The following is a 16,532-nucleotide window of genomic DNA, read 5'->3' as shown; positions in this document are numbered from 1 at the left end:
TTTAAATTTTATCTGTAAAATTAATTTAATCAACATATACTAGTTTTAGTATGTGACATGTTTAAAAGAAAGAAAAAAGAAAGGGAAAGACAACTTGCAACTTGTGTTTATCTCGTCTTCCTCGCAACGCTCCCTTCCACCATTCATTCTTCCTTTTCATTTCTTTCAATTTTATCTCCAAATTTTATCTTTCAGAATCAGATCGTATCCCATCGTAACGGAGAATCATTTTGAACCTATCGAATTTTTTATTAGAGTAAGTTTTTATTTATATTATAAAATTATTCTTCTTTCAGTTATTCTACCACATACTAAATTTTTGTCAAGTTTGAATATTTTGTTTTAGCTCTCTAATAGTTGTCGTTATCAAATAGATGTTAATCGTCCATAACAACAGTATAATATATAAAACATTAAAACTAACTTAAGTCGTCCCCCGATGAAGTTGGTGAAAGAACTCACGTAGAACAATTTCTTATGATGCTTTATATAAGGTGTTAGACAAAACTCTAATAGAAAAACGGGGCTTTTGAAGAAAGCAGTAAATTATGCAAAATGTGAAAGACCTAAACAAAGATGATGAAGATAGGTTGATTTTCTAGTTTTCTCATATTAGGATTTTTCATTGGTTTACAAATAATTATCACTCAATAAACCTTTATTCAGATTTTGAATTAATCAAAACAACTTCTTTATTAATTTGTTCAAGTTTCTTACTTTTAATCTACTCGATTACAATAAATACTCTTTTCTAAAACTCTACACGTGCATACATGCTACTATATATAGTCTTATCTCTTTCATTAAAAAATAAGCGAATAAGTCTTAGTTCCTACCTTAACTCAGCTAAGACTCCACTCACCCTTCATAGTCAATACAAAACTTTGAATATGACTATGATGCTAAGTCTTAAAGCTATAAGACTTAGTGAACTACTCGTCCTCAAACAATCCTATAAACACAAACAAGAATTCAAAAGGAATAGATTAAAGCAAATTTGTTTTGACAAGAATTAAAAAATAATTCATTCATTACACTTAGTCTTAGATTTATGAAATAGAGAGAAAATAGAGAGAAAACTAAACAAATGTAATTGATTTTATTAACATGTCGACCAATTGAAGTGTATTGTACAATTTGGTATTTATAGATAATTACACATATTGACAATTGTACACTAACATATACTAGTAATCCCCTCAAAATCAAGGAGAAGATTTTTTTTAAACTCAAGGACAATTTAAAAAAGATTTTTTAAATTTTTTTAAACTGGAACGAGCAATGACTTGTTGCTTTCGTGACCACCATGAGATCAAATTTGTACCAGGAAAACTAGCGACACCCAATGTAGAGCGAAGATCATCAACAATCAGATGCCCAATCAGCATCACGAAAAACACACGGTGGGACAAATCAAGTAAATGATGTTGGCTGAAAGTGCAAGCCATAAAATAAAGTTCCCTTTAGGTACTATAAAATTCGTTTCACCACATTCCAATGAGAATCAATAGGGTTGGCCATGAACTTATAGACTTTATTGATAGTATTTCGGGTATAGGGATCAAACACCTACCTTCAACACTTAAATTACCCTCAAGTCCTTTTGCTTGGTGTTCTTCTCACCTAACTTGTTTGATTCTTTCTCTAATTTGTTCGATCCTTTCTCCTATTCAAAGTCTTCTTCTCCTTCCGTTCGGCCTGATCGGACGGTCGGGATACCTGTCTAAAAGGTTCTGATGCTTAAGTCAGTTCAAGGTCGATCGGTGGGTAGCAATAAATGCGGTAATAAATGCGAGTTAAAAAGGTTCTTACCAACCTACCTTGGGCCTCTATTTATAGTTTTCGGTATGGGCCCATGATTAGGGTTTCCTAATCATGACCCAATTGTTTTTTAAACTTGATTACTGACTTGTATTACTTTAATTCACTTTTCACTTACTGATCCAGTTTTGGTGTGCCTGTCTGATCGAAGGGTCGTGCATCCTGTCGACTGTCTTCGTAAATGAAGATGTCTCCAGAGGTGGAGACAAAGTTCAACTGAAAATGCACGCATGGAGCGTTTGGTCATGAGTCCCCTTAAAGCACTCAGAGAGAGATTGCCACATCAGCAGTCCAGGAGAAGATCCACCTGTAGCGGGCGGTCTGCGACTGCTTGTCCTTGATTCGCTCGACCAATGGTCCGGCGGTGGGCCATGTAGTATAGATAGCAAAGCTGATTTTAGGCGGGGTAATAGTGGGATACTGCAATGCACCAACCATTTGACCTATATAAGGATTTGCAAAGAGATATGCACCATATTTAGATCATTTGCAATTAGAAACCATATGGGAGTAGAAATAGTATGAGCTTCAACTAGATGAGTCTTGTGAAGAAGATCACGGATATATTTGGATTGAGGTGTCATTATAATTGAACTGTCTAGAAAATGCTTGATTCCAAGGCCAAGAAAACAATCCAGATGACCAAATTGTTTTAAAGAAAAGGTAGCATGAAGTTTGGCTGTGAAATGCTAAATCAGGCCAACAGAACTTTCGGTCATGATAATATCATCAACATAAACTAGGAGATAAAAACCTCTAAATACTTCTTGTATATAAATAAAGAAGTATAGAAGGTGTTGTTAACACATCCAAATTGATGAAGAGTATTATATAGTCTAGTGAACCATTGTTTGAGTGCTTGTTTCAACCCATAAAGCGCTTTATTCAACTTGCAAACCAAAGACTTGTCAATCACTTGAAAACCAAAGACTTGTTAACCACTTGAAGATCAGGAGGTTGTTGCATATAAACAATTTCTTCAAGAAAACCATTCAGAAAAACATTATTCACATCTAGTTGTAATAACTTCCATCCAAAAGAGAGTGCAATAGTCAAAATTATACGAATAGTAACAAGCTTCACCACTGGAGAAAAAGTTTCATAAAAATCAAAGTTTGGAACTTGATGAAACCCTTTGGCTACCAAGTGAGCTTTATATTTATTAATAGAGCCATCAACATTTTATATGACTCTAAATACCCATTTATAACCAACGCCTTTTTGTTGAAGGGTAAAGAAACCAAGTACCACGTCTTTTGTTGAATTAAAGCTTTATATTCTTGTTGCATACTAGCCTGCCTATTGGGATCTTCAGAGCCTAACAGGTACTGATAGGCTCAGAATGAGTTATCAACAAAGATGGATGAAAATTATGAGAAGGTATATCAGGAACCTTAGACTGAGAGGATGAGGAATCCATTGTATAAAAAATTATAGGAGATGCTTCTGACATGGACATAGAATGAGACAAAGACATATATGTAGACACAAATGAGGTTGTAGAGAACTACTAGATACAATAGTCTGAGTAGGTAATAAGAGATTGAGATTTAAATTAAAATACTAACTTACATCATAGGTAGGATTTGGTGTTTTGGAAAGCATCTTAGAATAAGGAAATCATAGTTCATCAAATAAAGCATCTTTAGAAATGAATATATGACCACTGGAAGAAAGACATTTGTAGCCTTTATGTAATTGAGAATAACCTAAGAAAATGCGCTCTTCAGATTTGAAATAAAGTTCATGGGATTTATATGGTCGTACTAGAGAAAAATAGGAACATCCAAAGGTTTTCAGAAAACGAAAGTCATGATTTTTATCAAATAAAACAAAATATGGAATGACAAAATCTAAGGAGTTCATAGCAAGTCTTCTAATAAGATATACATCAGTGACAAAAGCATAACCCCAAAACATTAAAGGAAGAGAAAATAATGTGTCTATGCTTCCGTTCTACAATCCTACTTTTAGGGTGAGTGTGAGGATTAATGAGTCTATGAACAATATCATGATTGAGTAATTTTAATTAATTAAATGAGCAGTATTCATCGTCCTACTCAGATTGAGTAATTTTTATTTTGATATTTTGTTAACACAAGTGACTTTGGTGCATAGATTTGATTGAATACTTTTAATTTTGATATTTTAATAACACAAGTGACCTTGGTGTATAAATTTGATGAAACTGGTATATGTGATTATGTGAAATTATGAAGACTTGATGAAGAATTGAAATAATTCGTTATTGATCAAGCTTGTGATTTGCTACATTTCATGAAAGTCTCATGGATCTTATCTTAAATAGTTTACTTGAATAATGAATTTTAATTACATTTATCTTTGGAATACCTAGGTGACATGCTCTTTACATTTTTTTTTAGTCCATTTGAAATATATGTTGTCGCACAATTGACATGATAACAATAATCGAGAACAAAAGGAAAATACGAGTGAAAAAAAAAAGAGGGATCCTTAAAAAAAAAAACCTACTTCTACCGTGTAGCAATACATAATTAGTTTAATCAAATGTTGAAAAGATGAAAATTTGATAATTTAGTTTTATAACAATTCAATAACATTGTGTTTGGATATGAAAATTTTCTGCTGAGATATTTAGGTATATTAAATTTGAATTTATTTCATTTTAAATTCTTCCTTTTTTTTTTCAATCGTTTTGTTTGGTATATACAATTCAAATTCGTTAATTTTTTTTTACATTGAATAAAATATTTTAATTACCACCGAATGTAAAAGATGTTTAAGTTTTTAAATGCCGAACAATATTTAACAACTAAAAATATTAAGAAAGAATATACCTTGACTGTACAAATGTCTTTCTTTATAAACTTTATATGCCAGGTTTAAGAAAGAATAATTCACGTCTGAAAACAAAATAATAAAAAGTAATTACATAATAAACACAAAAGAGCTATATTTATACATTCAGGAAAAAAAAATCCTAGACCCTTATTAAATTAGATAAAGTGAATAAATTGGGGAGTTTTAAATTAGTGTATATCTATGATTATGATGCACATATATGATATGTGTATTGGATACGACACGTATTCAGTACGTCGATATGTTTATTCTCAACATAATAGTATATGATACGTGATAGATACTACGTTGTATATAAATATTAAAAAATATACAATAATTTTTAAAAACATAATAAATATATGATTATTTTTGTATGAATCAAAATTAAAACTATATGTACTTAATTTGTCAATATAAAAATATAAATTATTGTCATCATAGAAGTACTATTTAAAGAAAACTCTCAAAATAATGACCAATTTTAGTAATCAAAAATATGTTAGAGACTAATTATTTTGGTAGCCAAAACCTGACAGCTAATTTTAATGACCAATTTAGAAATCAATTCATTTAATTATCAATTTAGAGACCAATTATAATTTTCTGGAACTATTTTAGTTATCAATTTGATCATTATATAGTGACTAATTATTTTTTCTAAAATTGACCACCATTTAAAGAAAGATTTACTTGTAGTGTATTATGACTTTATAAATCACATATTTCATTTATGGGTGCATCATAGGTGTATACAGTAGAAACTAAACAATTGTTAAAATAATATATATATATATATATATATATATATATATATATATATTTATTTATTTATTTATTTTCACGAAACTATTTATACACGAGAGAAGTTGATAAATAATTTAATCAAATATTAGAAATATGAAAAAAATGACAATTCAATTTTATAAAAATTCACAAAAACAGTTATATTTTTAAAAGCTATATATAATCTTGAATACCATTCTTTAATTAATTATAAGTTACATGTAAATTACAATTTTAAAAGATCTATCATGTAGGTTTTTATATTAATTTTTTCATTTAGTCGTTCCAATTAATATTATTTTCCTCTTCTTTCGTAAATATTTTATGAATAAAAAAGTTCCTCTATATAAATCTGGATTATTTAATTTATCAGTTACATCACTGTTTTCATGAAAATACTTTGAATGAATAATGATAGCGTAAATAAGTACTTTTTACACAAAAAATCAAAATCAAAATATTAGTTTTTAAAAAAGGTAGAATTATAGCTACCATATCTTATAAATTTTTATCCATTTTATTTAAGATTATGACTATTAAAGTATCGGTTAAAAGAGATTTGTTTTATTATATTTAAACAAGATTAAAATCAGTCCTACAACGATGAGATATAGAAAAGTAGAAGAATTAGAATTCTATTTTTATTAGTATAAAGAATTTATATATATATATATATATATATAAAATAAATATAATTTTTAAATATAATAATATTCATATATAAATATATATTACTATATTTTAATAAAATTAAATAGTAGAAGCTAAACGTGTACTAAATTATAATAATAAAAAATTATAAATTACAACCTTAATACCAACTATTATTTATAAAAAACACGTGCGAAATTATTTAACCACAAAATATTGAAATATTGGGCTTAGTTTGGTGCAAAACCCTAATTATACAGCGCACTCTCATTCACCTTCCTCTCTATTCCCTCCACCGCCTCCTCAAATATTTTAGCTTCTTCTCTCCGTTCTTTCGTCTGACGTGATTATCATTCCCATCTCTTCTCTCCTGTGACGGTAGACAACACAAAATGGTGAAGAAGAGCAAGAGTAAGAAAACCCTATTCCCTGTTCTTTGATTCCAGCCCTGTGCAATGATTTTAATTGTTTATTTGTTTATTATTGTTGTGAAATTGTTGCGTTGCAGAGAGTAAGAGTAAGAGGGTTTCGTTGAAGAAGAAGTACAAGGTGATACGGAAGGTGAAAGAGCACAACAGAAAAAAAGCGAAGGAAGCGAAGAAGCTTGCGCTGAGTGGGAAAAAGAAGGTTGAGAAGGATCCTGGTATTCCCAACGATTGGCCCTTCAAGGAACAGGAACTCAAAGCCCTTGAAGCTCGAAGAGCGAAGGCCATTGAAGAATTGGAGCAAAAGAAAGCTGAACGCAAGGAGAGGGTAATTGCTTTATCTTTATTAAACTCCACGTTTCATGCATTCATTTTTTTTTTTATTATTGATTATGATTTGTTATGTTACATGATAAGTTAAATGAATGTGTAAACCTTGTTCTTGTAGAAAGTGATTCATGGACAGTTGGGTTTTGATTGTTCTTAGTGAGAGAAGTGTAGGAATGATAGGTGGTGTAATGTGATAGGAAGAAAGAGATAGATGATAATGAGGGTGTTTGAATGTTGGTGTTTTAAAGTGTTTTTGATTATTATATCAGTATAGATTTATGTCCACGTCAAACTGGTGTGGGAAAGAGAAGAGTGCTGCGAAGGAAAGTGTCATTTGTGATTTCAGTTTTTCTTGCAGTTAGGAACTTACTATTCATTACTTGTTTCAGGCTCGTAAAAGGAAATTGGGCTTGCTAGAGGAGGGAGATGACTCCAAGTTGCTAGCGGATTCTACAAAAAATAGTAATGATTTTGGTACCGCCTTAAAGACCAGAGGTGTGCAATTATTTGTAATTTCTTGACAGTTTGGTTAGTTTGAACTATCAAGTGCTTACTTGCATATGTTCTTACAATTGCTATTTTTGTTTTTAATTATTCCATAGATAGCTCAGATAGAGCCTTTTACAAGGATCTTGTTAAGGTCATTGAAGCCTCTGATGTCTTACTGGAGGTTCTTGATGCCCGGGATCCTTTGGGGACTCGCTGTCCCAAGATAGAAAACATGGTGATGAAATCGGGTCCTGATAAACGTCTGGTCTTGCTTTTAAATAAAATTGGTAGTTTACTGATCACATTTCTTTTTGTCTGCTTTCTCCATTTTGTGGAATATTTATTTTTGCATTGGCTAATCATTTGATCCTTATGATAGATCTTGTCCCTAAAGAAGCTTTAGAAAAGTGGCTCAAATACCTTAGAGAAGAATTACCTACTGTGGCCTTCAAGTGTAGCACGCAACAACAAAGGTCAAACTTAGCTTGGAGGAAATCTTCTAAGAAAGCCAAATCAAGCGATATTTTGCAACTAAGTGATTGTCTTGGAGCTGATACTCTACTCAAATTGTTGAAGAATTACTCAAGAAGTCATGAGGTAACAGATTTAATGGTGATGACTGCTTGTAAAATTGCAATTTCATAATGAAAATTTTGTGCTAAATCAGTTGCTTGTGAATCATTTCACAGTTACAATTTTGGTTCCTGTATTGTGCTTCCCTCCATGGAATTATTATCAGATATATGATTGAGAATCCTTTATGTATTCACTGCTGTTATTTTTGGTGTGTATGAGTGTGGTTTTTTATGTGTTTCCATGCATTCTAGCCTGGGATATTGTAAATTTATGGTCTTGCTAATGTGCATTGGATACACTATATTGACATGAAAATTATAGAATAGAAGATACCTTTACTGGAAAAGCAAACTTAAATGTTGAACCGAATATGAAATCAAAAGGTTTCGCAAATAAACTTATAGTATATAAACTTAGGGAGAAGTGAAGACCATAACTGGGTTGGTTTTCGTTTTTTGTCACTTACATTTGGAGTCAATTTGAAGAAATGTTTGCAGATGGATGTGTCTTGTGCACTGGGTAGATGTGTCTTGTGCACCAGGTGGATGTGTATTGTGCACCGGCTCAAAAAGAAAGATAAAGTAGTAGATCACACTTTTTTAACATTTTAGTAGAAATTAAATTATTACTAAACCTTATGTCTATGGTACTTGCTCCCATGGTTATCAAATGCAGTTGTAGGATGTACGTTCCCACACCCATATTCTGAGTTAACTTGGAAGTAAACTTTATTTTGCAATAGTCTCGCTAAACTCATGAACTTACTCAACTAAACTTGTGATCCAACAACAGAGTTGGCAGTCCATATGACTTTTCTTCGAGCCAAAAAGACCCCAAAGATTATTGTTTCCTATGCACCGCTGTCGTGCTGGTGCTGCTCTCTTAAGGGTAGGAGTGAAGTTTCGTGAGAGATGATGTTTCAGGGGTCCTTTCTTCTCTTATGAGCTTTTGGGCCTCAATCCAACAACCTTTTCTCTTATATAAAATATAAAATCTAGTATACAATCTGACCATTCAAGTTATGTAAAAGAATAATTAAAGTTATTATAAAAGAATAGTAATATTAGAAAAATATGAAAAATATTTAAAAATATAATATAATAATCTAATAGTAATAATAATAATATTTCATTAAAAAAATATAAAAAGTTATTTGTAGAATTATATAACAATAAAGTATTATATTATTTATAGATATTTTAATTTTTTTATTTAAAGTAAACTCGTAGTAATAATAATAATAATAATGTAAACTTGTTACATATACTCGACATAGACTCTCGAGTTTGACAACCTTGTTTGTTCCCATAATGATATCACCTCTAAATGGGACTTCAAAATTGTTGGCATTAATGTTCTCTATATTGTTGATGCCTTTTTCTGAATCATTGTTTCTAGTGTAAGATAAGTATCAATCTTGTTAGATAGGGTTTCTCTTCTTACCTAGTGGTGTGTTTTTGCTATTTTATCTGTTGGAATGACTTTGTTATCCAAACATTTTCTTTTTAAAATCAGTATAATAGAAATGTCGATTTATGTCTAACTTAAATCTACACAAAAGAGTGAAGTTTGCACCTAGCTAAAAGCACGCACACACAACACACATACATATGTTCTATTTTAGTCATCTAGGTGACACTGATCTCTGACATTTTCATTTGTTTGCTTGTGCATAAATGTACCAACATTTGGTCAATAACACAGCAAAAGCTAAATGTAAAGATTTTAAGTTGGAAAAGTATGCCTTACTGTGCATCTTCATGGTTTATCGTTGCTACCTTTTGGGGATTTTTGCATTTGATTGATTATCTATTTTCCCTGTTGTAGTTTCTTTTTTAGTCTCTATAATGTCTATTGCTTATCCATTAATTGTTTGGTTTTTTCTGCTTTTGTCCTTTGATTTTGGATCATTCATTTTTGTTGTTTTGCTTCCTTGTGTTGACAGATTAAAAAGTCAATCACGGTGGGTTTGATTGGCTTGCCCAATGTGGGTAAGAGTAGTCTTATTAATAGTTTAAAAAGGTCTCATGTTGTCAATGTTGGCTCTACTCCGGGGTTAACAAGATCAATGCAAGAGGTTCAATTGGACAAAAATGTTAAGTTGCTAGATTGCCCTGGTGTTGTTATGCTGAAGTCTAAAGAAAATGATGCTTCCATTGCCTTAAAAAATTGCAAGAGGATTGAGAACTTGGAGGATCCAATTGGTCCAGGTATACAAAGTCATTTCCCCCCTTATTATTTGGTTATTCAGGTATTTATTTACATTACTTCATTTCAAAAAGAATGGTAGAAGATTTAAAGGAATTTTACATGAAAAAATAGTAAAAGAAAAGGAGATTGTGACATTGAAGAAATATTATTCCATTTTACAACAGTTCCCAATTTTTGCTATTTTTTGGTTCATTTGGTTTGACTAGTGGCTGCATATATAAGGGTCGCACTCTGTCCTTAAAGATGTTATGTTATGTCTGTTTTTAAGCAGAAGAGGTATTAGCCCATTGTAAGTTTTTTATTTAATGTCTGGTTTGCTGTAAATTTCTTATCTTCTATTCCGCCATTTTCTCTAATAGAATGGCTTTCAATTATAATTCGATTATTTGCAATATTTTCAAATTTGCTCCATCTTTACAACATTCGTTAACTTCTGTGTTAACAATGGTGTGAATGAGCTTAGTCCTTGGGACACTGAGTGCGTACATTGTATTATATTATATGGTTGTGTGGTTGATCTACCAGGGTCAGGATGTCGGTGATAAAAGCACCCATTGATTAAATATTGCCACTTATCCTAGTTATAAAATGGAGTTCTGTTAGGTTTTAAAAGTGCAACTGATAGGTGATGTAGTAGAACTTTGGATTTTTCTATGTACGGGCTGTTGGATTATGTTTCCTGTTATCTTGTTTTAAAATTCTATGGTTGTTTTATATTTTGTTTAGATATAAATTAACATTTGATTTAGTAATGAGAATTCTAATTTCCAAAACACTTAGAAGTTTGCATGATACGATTATTTTATTTAAGGAAAATCCTGATTTAAGCTGTACTGACTCTCGTGAAGTAAATTGAAAGACTTATTCCTTTTCTTTTAACTTTGGACAACGCAGTGAAGGAAATTCTAAAGCTCTGTCTGCCTGAGCAGCTGGTAACTCTGTACAAAATTGGCAGTTTCAATGTAGGTGATGTTAACGACTTTTTGCGGCAGGTAGCTATAGTGAAGGGTAAACTCAAGAATGGTGGAATACATGACATTGATACTACTGCAAGAATCGTTCTTCGTGATTGGAACGAGGGTACGCATACATGGAATTTCTTAAATTATGATCAGAGAACTGATTACTTTTCTGTGTGTTGAAGTTAAAATTGAGAAAGAACTAAGCGGAGAAAATTCTCTTTTTGTTTGTATGTTTCAGGTAAAATTCAGTATTATACCATGCCCCCAAATAGGGATCAAGGTGAACCTTCAGAGGCGAAGATAGTATCTGAATTTGCGAAAGAGTTTAACGTTGATGAAGTCTATAACAATGAATCTTCATATATTGGGAGCCTTAAATCTGTTGATGACTTCAGTGCTGTTGAAGTTCCTTCAAGTCACCCTCTCAATCTTAATGAAATGATGTTGGAGGTTTGTTTCTTGAAACCGTTTAGAGAAAATTCCTAGGGAATTGACTGTTGATATCATACTTAATAATTAAAGCATTCTGTTGTAGGATGAGACAGAAGCGAAGTCAGGTGACCAAGGCGAAGGTCCCGGAAATGTGGGTGAGGTGGATGAATCCATGGAAGATGATGGTGGAAAGAAGAAGGATAACAGTGCAGCAAGTAGGCAAAATGAAAAATTATATACTGCGGACGGTATGCTTAATACAAAACTGAGGCGCGCAGAGAAAAAGAAAAGAAAAAAGGCTAAGAAAGCTTCAGCCTCTTCGGATCCCATGGATGGTGATTACGATTTCAAAACTGATTACTTCCAAAAGGGGGACTCAATGGATTCTGAAGACAGCCAGGGTGAGGATCATGATGATGATAATGAACCTGTCAACTCTGAAGTGCCAATGTCTGCTATCCAAATTGATGAATGATAAACAAGGCGGCATATTCATTATTTAAAGATGATATAAAGTTTTGCCTTTTCACTGAGGTATCTGCAAGATCTGTATAATTTGAGTTCTGTTATGAATTTTGATCTTTGTTTAGAGTTTATATAAACCATTATTAAATTATATGCAATTCTAAGACAATAATTTTGCACTTAGTTGTTTATTGTTGCAATACTATTCTTCACAAATTCAGTATTTAATCTGGCCCAACAATTTAAGAATGATACCTCTCTTAAAATCCAGTAAATTGAAAGGTAATGTTTTTTTTTCAATGTTTATAAACCACATTAAAAAATAGACATGACATATTTCATCAAACAACTGTATTAAATGAAAATCCTAGATCGTTAAGGTAAAACGAAAAAAAATAGACGGAAGAGAAAATATATTGAAAATTAGGTTATTTAAAATGACTTTAAAGGAAAAATGTTATTCAAATTTTAGAAATCAAGATAAGATTTCATGAAGGGGAGAGAGTATTACGCCTTTTTAGGAAGAGTTTACACACTTCTAAAAAGTATAAAATTGATATAAAGTGATAATAGCTACTTATATTAGAGTCTTAAACATTCAAAGTGAATTAGAAATAAAATGTTAAAAAGCTTCTACTTTAATTACTCCTATTTTCAATTTTAAATTTAGAATTTTGGCACTAAATTGAAAATTTCAATTTTGCCACAATGCCCTTGTCTTGTTTCAAAAATTACTTAAAATTAAATACAACTAATCCTGTTATAAAATTACAATCAAATAAGAATTTGTAAACAACATAAATTTAAAAAATTAAAAGAAGGAAATAAGAATTCTATAAATTTATTTTCTACTGAAAATATAATATAATATTTGAAAAAAAAACATCTTTTTAGTTACACATGTCAAAGTTCATATATGTTTATATAGATGAATTTGCTCCTAACAATAAAAATATGTAAATTTATTCTTTCATTTTTCAATTACGTATTTTTATTTTAAAGTTAATAAATGTTTATATAGATTTGAATTTCATCCCCAGTCTTTCAGATATATTGGATTTAGATTAATTTTTCTAATTTAAATTTGAATTAGTTTAATTTGTTTTGATATAAGTGAATTTAGTCTTAGTTAAGTTTGGTATGACTCAATTCAATCCAATTTATGTTTGATTTAAGTTAATCTAGTTAAGTTTAACTTCGGTCCAATCCAACTTGACCTTGCATTAGCTAGGTTCAATCAACCTAACTCAAATCAAGTCAATATGAAACCTTTTGACTATGTCCATCTCGACCTAATGTGGACCAAGCCTATTTTTGACATGACTTGACTTTGCCTAACATGAGCTTGACTCGACTTGACTTTACATACATCCATGTCTGCTTGACTCATGAACTTGGTTCGACTCGATCTAACATGAGTTCGACATACTTAACCTATCTCAACCAGACCTAAACCAAATCCATCTTAGCTAGACATGGGTCCCAACCTTAACCCAAACCATCCCAAGCTCACCTAGGTTGGGCTTAACCTAATGTGACTTGGTTTTAGTTTAACCTAACTTGACTTTAGTTTGGTTCAACTTGACATTGCATGACTTGGGCCTAATTGACCTATTTTTTTCTTTATTTTCAAATATTTTCACTTTTATCTCTCCATCAAGAAACAACCTCATTTTTACTTCTACATTCTCTTAAATCCATTCTTGGAAACAAACACATCATAAATGCAAGCATGATTTCAAGATTTTGACACCCTTTCCATCTGCCATCGTTTTTGTGCAACATCAATACATATTACTTAATACACATTAATAATTACAACGCACACATTATTTAATATATAATTGAAATATTTAGAATAGGTTAAAATACCTTTTTGGTCTCAATTTTCGTCAAGTTTTTTCAAATAAGTCCTAATTTGGTTTTGTGTTCAAATAGGTCCCAATTTTCGTCAATTTTGTTCAATTGGGTCCTTTTTTGCTAACACCGTTTAAATCATTAACGACCATTAACAGTGACTACCACATGTCACTTCGTGGTTTTTTTTTATATTTATTTTATTTATTTTATTTTTTTTAATTTTTCTTTTAATTTTTTTAATTTTTTTATTTTTTTTTAATTTTTTTAAATGTACACGTGTCAGCCCAGGAGTGTGCCACGTGTCACTTCATGGTTTTTCTGAATTTTTTATTTTATTTTTTTTGAATTTTTTTGATTTTTTTAAATGTCCACGTGTCAACCCAGTAGTGTGGCACATGTCAAAGTCAATATTCTATATTCAATTTGGTCCCTATATTTGTTATTTTTGTTCAATTAGGTCCCAATTTTTGTTAACATTAACCAATTTGGTCCCTATCGAAGATGTGACCAAATTTAATTTTTATATCAAAGTTGTAATGATGTGAATTTTAATATATTATATAAAAATATTTAATAAAAAATGTGGATTTTAATATAAAAATTAAATTTGGTTTTAATTTGGAGAAAGACCAAATTGGTTAATGTTAACAAAAATTGGGACCTAATTGAACAAAAATAACAAATATAGGGACTAAATTGAATTTAGAACATTGACTTTGACACGTGGCACGCTACTGGATTGACATGTGGACATTTTAAAAAAAATTTAAAAAATTTTAAAAAATTTTTAAAAAATTTTATAAAAAATTCAAAAAAAATTCAAAAAAACCACGAAGTGACACGTGACACACTCCTAGGTTGACACGTGTACATTTAAAAAAATAAATTTTTTTAAAAAAAATTTAAAAAAATAAAAATAAATAAAAATAAAAATAAAAAAATTCAAAAAAACTACGAAGTGACACGTGGCAGTCATTGTTCATGGTTGTTAATAATTTAAACGGTGTTAGCAAAAAAGGATCCAATTGAACAAAATTGACGAAAATTGGGACCTATTTGAACACAAAACCAAAATTAGGACTTATTTGAAAAAACTTGACAAAAATTGGGACCAAAAAGGTATTTTAACCTTTAAAATAATAATGTTAACGATTGGTCACACACGTTATATTAACACAGATTATACTTTTGGAAATTTTAATTGTAACACAAATTATGTTCTTTTGTACACAATTTCTAAAGTTATTTAACTAATCAACACTAAAGAAAGCCCATCCAGCGAACATCAAAAAGCCATCACATCTTTCAAAGAAGTTGCGTTGAGGCTAAGATGCTTGCACCCAACTAGAGCTCGTTAGAACTAAATTTTCAGGTTGTGCCCAACGGTCCCTTGGAGATGCCTAACACCATACCTTTGGAACTCACTAAAGTAACTTCCTTTGGTGTCTAATGACACTAATGTACCGCTTACCACTAGTGTAGATTTCAAAATGCTACCTTGTGAATCAAATTGGCCAATTGAGTCTTTCTTAGCTAATTTACTATTTTCTTAAATAAAAGGGTATAAGTTAACTCTAATTATGCTCGAGAAGCATTGATTAACCAATTTTATACATGTACATACCTAGCCCAGCAAATATGCAAAGTGATGCGGTCCAATAAGATTCATTCAACTTTACTGACCTAAAGTAATTGAAAGATATTATGAGATATATTTGTTGGTGCAAATATTCATATATTAATAGTATATGTGATTAAATATCGGTAGTTTGATTATGTCGTGATATTCCTTAATACCATATATTTAAAAAATATTTGGTATATCAGGTAATGAATGTATCACATTATTGTTATTATTCCACTAATTTAACATATAAAGGTAAGTTGTTATATTTGTTTATATTATTTTATATTCTCTTTATATTATCTATTTTTATCACACAATCATAAGTTACACCTAGTATTTCACCAAGAAATACACACTTTGTCATACTCAGCCTCTCTTACTTTAAAAGATCCAAAGTCTCTTACTGACTTGAGCGTTATAGAGTCATTTGCAGGTGGATCTTCCCCTGTGTTCTAGCCCTCAAGAGCATACATAAGGATTATCCAATCCATTCAAATTTTGCCACTTGTCCAAAGGTCCACACTTCGGATCTCGGTAAAAACATTTGACACCCATCGTAGGGCCCATAACAGAACCATCAATCCCGTGGGATTGATAACAAAACCTTTAGTCCCTTAAGCCATCCACTGGGGATGATCCGCTCATTCCCCTTAGACTTCGACTGGGGGCTTTATGTTCCTACCACATCCAATAGTCACATATCACTTAGAAGTCGAGGCCTAAGATGGTTTAAATACTCCTTCCTCCTTTCAACCTCTAAGGCGCCTTTTAAAGACAAAATTGTGATGGAGCCGACGCTCCAAAGCGGATAATACTTCTATGTATAGTGATTGACCCTAACGATGTCTTAGGATCAAAACAATGGCGGCCGATTGTGGGCCCCAAGTAAAACTTTATCCTACCTTAACATTTTAAACAATCTTTACATGATGAGACAACTCATTATTAAGATCGTCGATGAAGATTATCCATAACTGCTCACAATTAGCCACCATGAATATTTATGGTCAGAATTTGGCAATGCCTTGTAAGAATGCTATCTTGACACTCTATTTCTTTCATTAAATATGTTTT

The 16,532-nt window shown here is 31.1% G+C and overlaps 1 protein-coding gene across 1 annotated transcript; it reads left to right on the top strand.

The window, feature by feature from the left end:
* The first annotated feature begins 6,312 nt into the window (after window positions 1–6,312).
* LOC114191808 (guanine nucleotide-binding protein-like NSN1) lies at window positions 6,313–12,154 on the top strand. Its single transcript, XM_028081210.2, has 9 exons — window positions 6,313–6,492; window positions 6,590–6,834; window positions 7,226–7,331; window positions 7,439–7,612; window positions 7,705–7,922; window positions 9,847–10,111; window positions 11,007–11,192; window positions 11,313–11,524; window positions 11,610–12,154. Exons 1-9 carry the CDS (start codon window positions 6,474–6,476, stop codon window positions 11,979–11,981), a joined length of 1,797 nt encoding a protein of 598 aa, XP_027937011.2. The 5' UTR covers window positions 6,313–6,473; the 3' UTR covers window positions 11,982–12,154.
* The last annotated feature ends 4,378 nt before the right edge of the window (window positions 12,155–16,532 follow it).

The sequence above is a fragment of the Vigna unguiculata genome, chromosome 7 (genome assembly GCF_037176805.1).
Source record: "Vigna unguiculata cultivar grain cowpea cultivar isolate G323 ecotype 2 chromosome 7, ASM3717680v1, whole genome shotgun sequence".
Lineage (NCBI taxonomy): Eukaryota > Viridiplantae > Streptophyta > Magnoliopsida > Fabales > Fabaceae > Vigna > Vigna unguiculata.
Note: the sequence above shows the minus strand (reverse complement) of the source record. Positions and strands in the feature narration are given on the sequence as shown.

Bases quoted from the DNA above. Each gene is read 5' to 3' on its own strand.
- LOC114191808 (XM_028081210.2), top strand. The intron at 7,332-7,438 runs GTGTGCAATTAT...ATTATTCCATAG, and splicing joins TACCGCCTTAAAGACCAGAG to ATAGCTCAGATAGAGCCTTT. The intron at 10,112-11,006 runs GTATACAAAGTC...TGGACAACGCAG, and splicing joins GGAGGATCCAATTGGTCCAG to TGAAGGAAATTCTAAAGCTC.